General features: G+C 39.0%; 1 protein-coding gene across 10 annotated transcripts in view; it reads right to left on the bottom strand.

The window, feature by feature from the left end:
* The window catches only part of LOC128613893 (receptor-type tyrosine-protein phosphatase mu-like), a 235,340-nt gene that overhangs the window by 77,443 nt on the left and 144,725 nt on the right, over positions 1-13,172 (bottom strand). For all 10 annotated transcript variants that reach the window (XM_053635055.1, XM_053635064.1, XM_053635095.1 and 7 more), the window contains exons 8-11: positions 11,820-12,128; positions 10,886-10,995; positions 5,755-5,956; positions 5,484-5,586 (exon numbers count right to left, since the gene is read on the bottom strand). In XM_053635055.1, the coding sequence (XP_053491030.1) occupies positions 5,484-5,586; positions 5,755-5,956; positions 10,886-10,995; positions 11,820-12,128 (724 nt within the window). The remainder of the gene's footprint in view (positions 1-5,483; positions 5,587-5,754; positions 5,957-10,885; positions 10,996-11,819; positions 12,129-13,172) is intronic.

Below are 13,172 nucleotides of genomic sequence, written 5' to 3'. Positions count from 1 at the left end.
AATAATGTGTCTATGCTTTAAGACGAATAACTGAATAATAAGCAGAACATGTAAGAGGTTAAAGTGTCTCAGTGTGTCTGACAGAAAGAGTCTACTTGTCTCATGTTCTTTTGCCAGTACATGTTACTGTCTCCCTCTAGAGACTTCAGTAAAACAAGAAACATTTACTGTTTTCTGCAAACTGTTGCTCAAACACTGCCAGGTTACTCTACTGTGAAAAATATGCCTATTCTTGTGGGGGGAAAAAAGAGCACGCCCAGGAACACAGAGTCCCGTGGGAAGAAAGTGGAAGAGCAATCTAGAAAACTACAGGAGTAATTGTTGCCAGAAATAGGCGAGTAAGCTTAGCGTACTCTTTTTCCATTTCTCCTTGCTCTGTTTTCCATTGGACTTGGCTGCAAATCAGACTCCTTCAGTGACTGTAGTGATGCTAGCATAGAGCTTTATGAATCCTTTCTCTCCACCCTGTGAAGAGGACTGGTGTTGGCATGAGGCTGTGGGGGCGGTGTGAGGCCACCACGTGCCCAGCGTGGGAGACGGAAACATTAGTGTAGAGCGATGTGAGTGACAGACGGAAAAGCTAATCCTCTTAGACTACATGAAGAGCTTTCCCCCGCTGGTGTAGGCCATTGTACCAGCCTGTATGTAGTCCTGCCAGACCAGACATCAAAATGTAACTCATCATTGGGCACTGGCTCGGGGTGAATTCCACACGTAAATACAGCGGGACGGCGACATGAAGCTAAAGCTGCCAAGTACAGTTTACACACAGTAACACATATTCAGTTAAGTCAGGAACATTTTTTGTTCCTACGCATCCTTACTGAGGGAAAATCTTCTTAAAAGCTGACACATTATGGTCAATGCATTCTCCGATTAGTATCACAGTGAAACATCTGTTATTTGAAATACAAAACACATGGTCCCTGTAAACCTTGCAGCTTAACAGGGATCATGTTGTTATGAGTACTTACAAAGTATAAACGACAATGGCCATCAGCAATACTGGCATTGTCCATCGCCCATATTTATTAACTCCTACATCCATGTAATGTACATCATATGATTTCAGTCCCTACAGGATTTAGCGATTTAGCGATCGCAGAAATGAACGCAAAATCAAGCAAACGCCGCAATATTCAAAATTCCTGAAATTTTCTGCAGATTTGGGCCAAGACGCGTCATGTGGCATCATGACATCAACGGCGCACATTCAGTTCACATGCCTTAAGTACAGTACATAAGTACAGCTAAAAGGGCTCATGTAACTCATTTTAGTGAACAGCAGATTACTTCAACAAAACAGATTTCATATATAAACCATAAATGAACTTTCTTTTACTTTCACACTATCCGTTGTTCCCCAGATGAGGACGGGTTCCCTTCTGAGTCTGGTTCCTCTCAAGGTTTCTTCCTCATATCATCTTAGGGAGTTTTTCCTCACCACCGTCGCTACCGTCTTGCTCAATAGAGATAAAGTCACACACTTAAAATCTGTATCCTGTGTTTATATGTTTCTGTAAAGCTGCTTTGAGACAATGTCCATTGTTAAAAGCGCCATACAAATAAAATTGAATTGAATAGAATTTATCAACAAGCATCACCATGAAAGACCATGCAAAACAATTCCATGCAATTGCAACTTCACCAATTCAAGTAGTTTTCCACAAAAAATAAACCACACAAAAAACTCAGAAAATTGCATTGCAAATTTTGAAAAAAGCTGATCGAGCATTTTTGGACGTAACAATCCCAAATAAACTGCGAAATCCTGTATGCACTGTGATTTGCAGATTGTTCTTCATCAAAATATATAAATGAAAAGGAAATTCACTGACTGGTTCTGGGAAAACTATAAAAACACACACAGAAAAGCTATAGCCATGCTGCAACTATTAGCAACCAAAAAGAAAGAAATAAATAATAATAAAAAATTAAACACGCTTCTTATTCTTGCATCTCATTTGTTAAGAAACTGTTTGTGCAGTATCTAGAAAAATGTCTGAAGGGGTTAAACTAACTGTTTGCAAATTTACCATATAAAGCTCTCGGATGAAGTTTATTGTTTCTGTAACATTTTGCTTTACCCCGCCTTTCGGATTTACATATTTTGCCTTCCATACACACAATAAAAGTAACACAGTGCTTTTCAGTGCTTTCAAAATGCTGCCATAAAAAAAGAATCCTTTTCAAATCTGCTGCTTTTCATCAACCTCTACTTCCTTCCTTTTCCTCAGACTCTCCCATTTTATTTCTCTGTCTCGCTTTCTCTGTACAGTGTCATTTCTTTCTCCGAGCTCAATGAACCAGGATTTTTTCATGACAACCCAATGAAAGTCTAATTTTAGTTGCCTTCTATTGTTATATATTTTTGCATAACATTCCCTTCCCTCTGCCTGCAGCCTGCTCTGCCAGTAACGCCGCTCACTTCACATTAACTTACTGACTACAAAACGACAAAAAGCAGAACACTTTCAAATCAACTTGTCTTTTTTTATTCATCACGTTCTTGATCAACACTATGATTCTGTCCTCATTCTGCCATGATAAAGATGGACATCATAATGCCATGACACATTAGTTATTCAAACAGTTTGGAACAAAATAAGCTCGAGCCAAATCCTCACTCGATGTGCAAAAACACGACTGGGGCACACTAGCAGTAAACAAAAGCTGGCCTTATGGGGTAATTAACAGGGCCTGCAATTCATTAAGACGTGCTAACGGTAATTAAGACGACAACACTGATGCGAATGACAGGGTGACAACATAGCTGATGACTGCTGATTACAGCTTCGATTAAGATCAAGTCGAACAGCATGTGTGCTCAGATTTGGCAAAGATGCCAGAAATGCTTTATTTTAGTACATTTCTAAAGGTGCTATTACAGAAATAACAGCATGATAGAAATAATAGCATGTGTGAATCTAACATTACTACAACAATGTGAAGGTTTAAATTCACTTTCCTAAAAGGATCACAGCTCTCTCAGAAGTGTTGGCACAGATGCAGAAAGTAGCTCGAATTCTACCTTTATGCTTTTAAAGTGCTGTCAAGAAACGGCACGCCTTTAGTCAGATTTCTGTCTATCTCCATTAAAACCACCACAGACATCAGGGGAGTCCATGTACCACTCTGAATTCTTCATGACAAAGCACAAGGTGCAAAAACTGCATTTGGGTTATTCATACTGACGCATTTTAAAGTGCCTTTCTGATCCAAGTCAACCACCACAAAAGCCTTCCACCAGTTCATAAAAAAAAAAAAAAAAACCTTCAACTAACTTTTGGCTCAGTGCAAAACGTGAGTGCGTTCTGAGCAGAATAATTCAACTCAGCCTCTCAAATAGGCCGAGAGTGGACCCAGCGGACTGCAGACTGCCTGGTTAGCACAGAGGCTAATCAGTAATAATGTTCATCAGAGTGAGATGTGCATCTCGGGCCCCATCCTTGATTAAATCTTTGGAGGCTTCCAATTGCTTCAATTGTGATTTCATCTAGAGGAAAGATCATGTCATAATCAGGTAAAAAAAAAAGCAAACCCAAAACAACCAGAAAGAGTTAGTAAAAGAAGAGACAGATTGTAGAACATGTGGAAAACTGAGGTGTTGTCATATCACAGCAAACCAGTGACTACATCTCCCATAATGCACTGCGGCCTACAAACATGGCCACCATGGACTGCAATTCCCAGAACACACACACACACAGAACACTCACACTCATTCTAATCACACACACCTGCATCCAGTCTCACACACATTCACAAACACAGTATATAAGAGACTGTTCAAACACTAAGACTTTGCGAAGTATTACGTTCAGTTGCCTAGTCTCTTTCGTATGTCCAAGCTTTATATTGTGCTTGCTTTTCTGATCATTGACCTTTGTTTACTCTGTTGACCTCGATCCTCTGCCCTGCCTAATTTTGCCTGTTTGCCTGACCTCTGCCTGTCTTTGTTTATTGATTTCTGCCTAATCCTTTGGACTTTGTTTGATTAAACTGCCATACCTGCACTCGCTTCCGTCTCAGCCTCCATTATGTGACAGGTGTTAAGATACAAACAAAAGCATTATTTTAAGAAATCTAAATTGAGAGGCTAAATCTTAGACAACAGGCACGGGGTCAAACACACTGCCGATCAGAATTCATAGCTCAGTAATGGACAGGGATAAACAATGGCAAGACTATGCCATGTGAGTGTTTGTGGCTTGGATATAGTTAAATGAGAGTCTTTAATGAGCCACAGCTGACTAGTAGCATGGTGATTGAGAGTTGGCTCAGAGTGCAGTTCGTGCTCCGTAGTCTGGAATTTGAGCATGTGACAAAGATACACCACGATAACAAAATATCCCAGATATTCACGCACAACCAAAACAATGACTTGAAAGCAGACTACTTTAATACAAAACACAGCACAGGCACATATTTAGGGAATTGTTAAGCACTAGGAAACTGGCAAAACTGAGAATCATAGTGAAAATAGTCAGGAAAAAAAAATTCTATGATTTATCTTTTAAGGATTCTGATTGGGAATATGGCTAGGAATTCAAAGCTAACTACTCTGCCTTAAAAGATTTTATCCAGTGGTAACAGTATTTGGGTTTGGTTTCCAGGCTTATATACAGTAGGTCTGGCAAGATAAGCCGCCTTGGGGGGACACGCTACATATGGTGTTGCAGGTGTGTATGAAATGTTCCAATGGGGCTCCAGAGTGGAGCGACAGAAAAGTGTTCGCTCTATCATTCCCATTACGAGTCTGAATCCTGTTGATGCTATAGGCATTGGGTGCTGCAAGTACAAGACATAAAATGGTCAATCTTTCTGAGTGGGAGGGACACTAGCTAATTGTACAGTGTGTCTGTGATATCATGTATGCGGTAGAGCAGGGGTGTCCAATCTTATCCACAAAGGGCCGGTGTGGGTGCAGGTTTTCATTCCAACCAAGCAGGAGATACACCTGATTCCACCTGTTTAATCAGTTGATCTTGGTTTTCAGTAGAATTAGCTGTGGCTTCTGCTTGGTTGGAATGAAAACCTGCACTCACACCGGCCCTTTCTGGATAAGACTGGACACCCCTGTGGTAGAGGGTAGTTGGCGCTTTCCTCAAAGGGTGTTCAACTGTGCTGTGAAAAGATGCAGTGCCTGGCTTCATGTATCTTAGAGGAAGCATATGTTATCCTTCACCCTCCTAGGTTGGTAGCTGCCATGTGATAGGGGAGAGCTAGCTAGTGGCTGTGAATCAGCCGATGACCAAACTATGAGTAAAATGGATCTTTTTTTAAAATTCCAATGAACCTTGTCAAGACTTGAGTACTTGTAACGGCATGTGTAATGATGTGATGTTACTCTCTAGATGTCCATTTGACACAAGCAGGCATAGCACTTGTGTTGGCACAAAGAGAATATTAAACTGGAAGGTCTGTGTGTGGAAGCTAATGTGTGTAATGTCAGTTCTTGTGTGTTTAGAACGTTGAGCTACCTGACTGGTGCTCCTCTGCTCTGTGCAGGCTTCAGCAGGACTGTTACAGTGCTGTCCGTCTGGTTGAGCGGTGTCTCCTGATCATAGCCAGGCATGTGTGGAGCTGTCAAAAAGAGCATGCACATGAACATACACTCATATATAGCTAACAGCACGAAAACAAACTGCTCTCATTCACATTATATATAGACACGCACACACTACATACTCATATACACGCTATACGTGTCTCTGCCGATCCAGCAGTCATAACCTTAAGAAATAAGCTTACACGAGATCTTAGTGGTGAACTCCTTTGAGGCCGGAGAACCGTAGCCTTTGACAGTGCTGGCTCTGATGGTAAATGAGTAGGTACAGCCTGGGGACAGCCCCGTAAACACGTGAGAAGTTTCATTACTGGGCTTTAACACCTTCCCACTCTGATTGGCCACATTGAACTCTGGGTCAAAGGAGTTCCTGCCCTTGTAAAATATCTGTGGGAGGAGGAGGAGAGAGAGAGAGCGAGAGAGAGAGAGAAAGAGAGAGAGATTGTTATCAAACATAACAGTTATAGATCCTGAATGCTGACCTCCTTACAAGAATTAAGTATGATTCGACAAGAATGTTTGGATGCTATCCAATACCCGATTTAATAACACACAGCATACTGTGATGTCTCTTGGTTTTATGATAATATTCTTCTCTTTATCAAGGACATAATAAAACATAGTAAGACATAGCCAAAGCTACCCAATATCGAAAAATGGTTACCACGGTACCAAAAGCCACCAGCACTACTTGGACAGGATAAGATTTCTGGATAAGTGATGTTACCGGAAGACGTCTGCATTAATTATGATTGATTTGCACGGGATAAGCGATCTGTGTAAAAATCGCAGATGAGAATGTCTTCATGATGTATGCATGACTGTCACAATAAAAATTCCATGAATACTATGTAAACCTTGTTTTAATACAAAGTGATTGTTTTAACTAGAGATGCACCAATGTATTGTCCGATAAAAGCAATTTTTCACGCAAACATCCGATGATCAGGGCCGATTATATCCTGTCAATCAAAAGAGGGTGGGAAAACACATCGATTTTGTGCTGTGTGTAAAGATGATGTCTCTTGTTTGGAATGACGATAAAACTGCAGTTTGTAAGCTCTGTAATCTCTGCACTGTTAAAATTTTACACCGGAAGTGAGCAGCAGTGCAAGTCTGTTTTGTTTTTTTGCCACGCTGAATTAAAGCGCCAGTACACCATTGAAAGATTTAAATGAAGATGAGTTGACAAAAAAGTATATATTCCACAGAAAAATATATTTATAGAGTAGTATATTTCATATCCAGTTAATGTTAATATATAAAAAAGTTTGTATTATATATTACCAGTTTGATGTTCAGTGATGAAGTAGAAATGCTTTTGTTTGTGGTGAGTGAATGTGAGACTAACAGGAGGTTTTTTAGAATTCAATCAATGTTAATATGAATTAATAACATTCAATAAGTTAATAATCTTACTTTAATGTTCAGAATTTAGGTCATGTGTTAATGTTAATTAGAGTAAAGTGTTTTCTGTTTATGAGACCAGTTACTGTGAAACAAAGAATAAAGTTTTTATTTGCATTTCTTTCAGAATTGTGGAATTAATTATTATTAATTTAAAAGAAGGCATAAAAGGCAGAACTATCGGTTATCGGTTATCAGCCAATATCACTCTGAATAATCGGTCATCGGTATCGGCTGAGAAATTTTGTATCGGTGCATCTCTAGTTTTAACCTATCCACTTGTTAGAGGACATGTTGGCTATACATGTTGAGCTTGAGCACTACTAGGTCGCATGACCATAACCTGTGTGGCTAGTAGACTAATTACCTGTGCTGCAACTCAATAACTTCCATAAAACCCTTCAGAAGCATCACATCTCTTTTAAACATAATCTTTATTTTATTGTCCCATGCTTTAAACTTGCCCAGTACTTCAATTTATTTTATTTTATTTTTTCCTCAAGAAAAAGTGTAAAACCTCTTTTCCCACAGAATATAACTGGATCTTTAAAAAACATGTCAATTCAGATGGTACATACACTATATTACCTGAGGTTATATCTACTCATCATTTTATAGGAGGTAGAATATGTTTTAATAATGCATTTGGATGGGATTAAATCCTACACATACTCTGGTAATAGTAACCTCACCTCCCCATGTAAAAATAATCCAATCTGAACAGGGCTTTAAGATGCTACTTAAGATATAGACTTTGTAAATGTTTTGCTGAGTCAAAACTGAATATTCTAAAAAAAAAAAAAAAAAAAAAAACAAGCTTACTGTTATTTTATTTAGCTAACATCCATTCCTTTACCTCACATATTAAATAATTCATTAGTATAATCAAAGTGTGTTTATAGTTAGGTCTCGTTTGGCATTATGTCGCTCTGTTCTTGTCGCTTTTGATTAAAACTTTCCCATGCACTGTAGCCTATAAATCATCCTTTCTGTGTAATTATAATGATTTGTTAAGTGTTTAGTGGCAAAGTAGCAAAAGTTGGTATAATCAGTACACTTGCCTAACATAAATCATTATTTATAACCATTGCTATCGTTACATGATAATATCAGAAGCATTGATTTAGATCAGTGACTGGATCTACATTGAAGGCATTCCAAGGTTCCAGATAATCTTGCTTATAACTGATGCTTTACTGTGAACAGAATAATGTCTAACAGCAGAAAATGTAGATAGCCCTGTCTAATTATAATTAGACACATCAAGCAACATGAAACAAACCTCAAAGCCTGAAAAGTCTGAGGCTATGAAGAAAGAAAAACACCCAGGGGACAAACTGGCATTCATAATAATAATAATAATAATAATAATGCTTTCAGTGTCTTTGGAAGCATCACTGTTCTTCAGTCTATATTTTATTCTTCTCTTTATTTTTGACAAGGAGAGCGAGAGAGAGGTTATGTATTAGGAGTTACATCCTCATCAACTTTATCAATGTGGTAAAAATCTACATTTAAATAAATCATTCCTCTTGCTAATGGGTGGCCTCTCCATCATGGTTTCACTCTGTTTCCAATTACAGAGCACAAAGGGAGTTATGGGGCAGCACGAATAGTAGCTGTCAGGTGTGAAATGCCAGTCGGCCTCCTTCCATTACACTCCAGTGCAGTTGTGCATCTGGAGGCTTTCAAGCAGCCATTCATAGTCAGAAAAAGAGCCTTTTGGCGTAGATGCGTCGGAACTGGGAGATGAATGGGGACTGGTGTGGTGATAAAAAAAAGAGCGCTTGTCCAAAAAAGGGTTTCGTAAACTCCAGCATGATTTGTATGGCATTTGAAGTATGCTTTGGCAAGTAGAGATGAGTCTGTGGAAATTCAGTAAAACACATGCTGCTATTCTGAGTGTGTTACAACAAAGAATCATTGAAAACTTTCTATTAAAGCAGCTTCTCCATTAACAAGTGTATCAGTTCCCAAACCCCTAGAGTGCTACTGACTTCACTACAGATGGCTAGGCTCACCTCAGAAACCTTTCACTACAGACACTATAGCATAAAAGCACCAGAGAGAACTGTTACGTGTCTACAAAAGCTGGTCTGTGACGGTGCGATTATAGCAGTCACACTATAAGAAATGATCGCAATAAATTCTTGGCTAAATTCTATATCAGACAGTGGGATAACATGTTCTCTATGCCAGATGATAAGATGAACATTCTTTAAGGATATACCTGTGAATAAAGAAACTTACTACATTCTGCTTACATCATCAGTCAAGGTGATCCGTACTCATGCAGAAAATGCTTATTCTTCAAAGTTAGCTTGAGGCAATAAGGATATTTTTTTCTGGCCATTAGCATGCGTGGTAGTTTTGCAACCCAGTAATATGTTAATTAACATGAGCATGTCAGTATTTTAAACAATCGCTTGCTCAAATTCAACAAACCATTTTTTTTTTTAAAAAAAGGCCATGTTTAGTTTATGTTTCTTCATTGCTGCTACCATATTTTTAGCGGCCCTGTGAGTTTCGTGTCATCATACTGTACGCTGGCCTCCTCTTGGTGGCGTTTAGATTTTAATAACAAATTTACTGGCACTCTATTGGTCCCAAGAATTCCAAAGAATGTCGAGCTTAAGATCCTGGAATGGAAACCAAGCTCCATATCTCTCAATTTAATCAATACGAAATATGAACAAAACAAGGTAAATAAGTAGCCAAGCTAATCATAGTACAATCATGTCATAAGTTCATCAACTCTTGAAATTAGACCAAAAACAACAAAATGGTTCCTGTTTGTCAAAAATGTTCTTATATGGTCAAACAAAAATGTCACGTGAAATATAGCAGTGACAGAAATCTATCAGACGTTAATGAGGCAGAAAGCCGTGATTTATCCCTTTTCCTTTAAAACTGGAGCGGATCATGCTCGTGACACGGTCTAACAGGCGAGAGACATGACAGAATGTAATTTCATAATGTGAACGTGACAGCTTAATTGGGTGAATTTTCACAAATGAAGTACTGCTACAATAGCTCTTTTGAATGCTGCATTGTGTGGAGTTCCATGAGTGCATCAAATCATATGGTCCTCAGATGCACACAAAGTTGAGATGACAAATAACATACAATAAAGCCTGCGCTTAAAAAAAATTAAAAAAATAAAACTATGAAAGGCAAACTTTTACAATGATGAGACTGTACTCTGAAGAGTATCCAGCGTGGAAGACGTAACATCTAAGTGCCCATTTAAGATGCTTATTTTGGGTAGGAAATGAAACGTGTTTTATCTTGCCCAGTATTTGCCCATATTCCACCGCAGGATGTCATGTGTGACCATAGCGCTCAGGTATGCACTCTTTGCTAATCTTTTTATTAGAATGAAACACTAAAAACCTCCTACAGGACACATGTGTAATGACACACCATCTCTACATGCTTTCACTGGCATAGTAAACTATCTTCAATGGGCCTTGTGCTAGAACTTTCTTTTCCATAAACGTTCACCTCATTCCCTGAGATATACTGCTCTGACTCTAAGTGACATTTCCCAGAGTCAGACAGTAAGTAGATGAGGTAAAGGTGGAGAGTCGGGGTACATTACATTACAGGTATGAGTGTTAGGAAGACTTTAAAACTGGACAGACATTGAATGTGACACTGTGTAGTTTATGGAGATGATATCACTCAGCACACTGTCAGTTTTGTGGTTGGATTAGCCCTATCACAAGGCTTCAGATGGTAATAGATTGTGTTAACAAGCTCCTGAGCATTGAGGCCTTATGGTTATTAGGTTAGATTTATTAGTCAATTAAGAGCCTGGAGTGAATGAAGGATGGAAGTGCTGAAGGCAGCGTGGCAGGCTGAAGATAAATGTGTCATGGGAAGTGGTTTAAGCTGGGGAAGACTTACTTCGTACTGCTTTATGATTCCGTAAGTCTGTATGGGCTCTCGCCATTTGAGGGCGATCTTCTCTTCATATGTACTTCCCTGAATGGACTCAGGGGGCACGGCGCCTGGTACTGAAATGCAAAGAAATAAATATATAAATGAGGTGTTCAGTCGGTCATACTGATTCATATTGGTATTCATATTGGTATAAATACTCTCGTGCACCCATGCGCTGGACACACAACTTCACACTTTTAATAATAATGCAGGTGTGATCACATTATTACATATAACTGCGTAAGTCATGGGCAAACAGAATATTCAAATAGTCAACGGTATTTTAGCTCTCACTCTGAAGAACCTTCACCACATATTTACTCTGACCTTGGGATAACCTTGTTGTTTTGTTACATACTATTTCTTCCCAACGGCAGTTTCATAACGGGCTAATATAAACCAAAGGAAAGTGTCTCGCTCGCACACATATATACAACAGGAAAAACAAACTACCACTCAGGTCAAGGATGGATCTGAACGGACAAACACAACAGAAATGAAAAAAAATGAAGAAGCAGAATTTTTCATTTCCGTAATCAAAGGAAAAGGTCATTGTTCATTCGTTCTCTCTTGAATAGCCAAGATGCTCAACAGGGAGCTGCTATAGTAATTGGTGCTATTCATACATTCAAAATACTCAATATCCAGCCATGGATTAGATGGAAAGCCGATACCCTTTGAAACCCTTCAGTGGATGAAGTTCAATCAATATAAAATACATTAACTCAGGCAGATACTATTAATCTTTTAAAAGTTTCATCCAACCTCTTAAACGTTTCTTAATTAAAGAGTATGAAGAAGCTAGATAAAGCACCAGTGCCACTAAAAGGGTATTTCGAACAGATCATCACAAACTGACATGAAAATTTCATAAATAAATACATTTAAGTAAACGCACCATCCTCATCTGTGAGAACGTCCAGCTCCTGGCTCTCCTTTTCACCCTCTCGGTTTCGCAACACCAGCTTGACACTGACGTTTGTGTAGGGCGACAGGTTGCGGATGGTGTGTTGTGGTGTCGGGCTCTGCAACTCGTAGCACACTTCCTCTCGTGTCTCCTCCTTGCCGTTCACTTTGTAGCGGTACTCCACTGTCAGGTTGTAGGTGTGGCACCGCGTCACGTTGTAGCCGAAAGGCTCCCAGCGTACAGTGATCTGCCTGGATTTGATCTCCACCACCTCCAACCGCCGAGGGCCGTGCATGGGGTCTAAGAGAGGAGACGGTGCGAGATCATTTATTACTGAGCTACTAAAACACAACAGATTGGGTAGATAAAATAAATGCTGATAACACAACGTAGGTTAAGGAACCAAGTCGGATAAATGTGCTTTTTATTTGAGTATTTGATATAGAAATTGTGGATCTATATTTATTCTACTTTATCCAAATTGTCTGGCTTTTGAGTATAATCAACTTTTATAATCAATTTTCTTGTGCCTGAACATAAGTTGCAACACATTGCCGGCCAGGAAAATCCAGGTAGCTAATAATCTCATTATTTATGGTACAGTGAAAGATAGAGATGATGGATATTGTTCCATGGCACACTCACATGTGCTGCACTTTACATGCACAGATCAAATTCTATATTCATTCCACCATGCACATACAGATGTCTCAAAAAAAAAATCTTTATTGGTTACACTTGATTGACTTTCTTTTTCTCACATTTTTTACATATAATTCATGGATTTATATATACAATTCATTCATCTTCAGTAACCATTTTATCCTGATCAGGGTGATGCTGGGTGCAAAGCCTATGCCAGGAACACTGTGCATGATGCAGGAAGTCACCTGGATGGGATAGCAGTCTATAGCAGGGCACTATTTACACACATTCACACACTTATTCACACCTGTGGGAATTTAGAGTAGTCAATCCACCTACTGACTGGACATGTGAGAATGTACAGTTGAAAGTCCATCCTTCTATCCATCCATTCCATCTATCCATCTGCTCCAACTTCACAAACAGATGTTGATAAATGGATTGACTATGCTAAGTGTGAATACGTGTGTGTTTAAATGTGTGATGCCCTGTGATGGATTGGCATCCCATCCAGGGTCTATTACAACCTCAATCCTAGTGTTTCCAGGATAGACTCCAAATCCACTGGAAGCAGCTACTAAAGGTAAATGAATACATGATAATGAGTGTGACTATCTGAGTGAAAGTAGCCATTTCTAAATGTAATGAAATAAAAGTTATAACTGACTGAAACACTTACACTCAAATAAAGTAGAACTA

The sequence above is a fragment of the Ictalurus furcatus genome, chromosome 1 (assembly GCF_023375685.1).
Source record: "Ictalurus furcatus strain D&B chromosome 1, Billie_1.0, whole genome shotgun sequence".
Taxonomy (NCBI): domain Eukaryota; kingdom Metazoa; phylum Chordata; class Actinopteri; order Siluriformes; family Ictaluridae; genus Ictalurus; species Ictalurus furcatus.
This window is presented reverse-complemented; position numbering and strand designations above follow the sequence as displayed.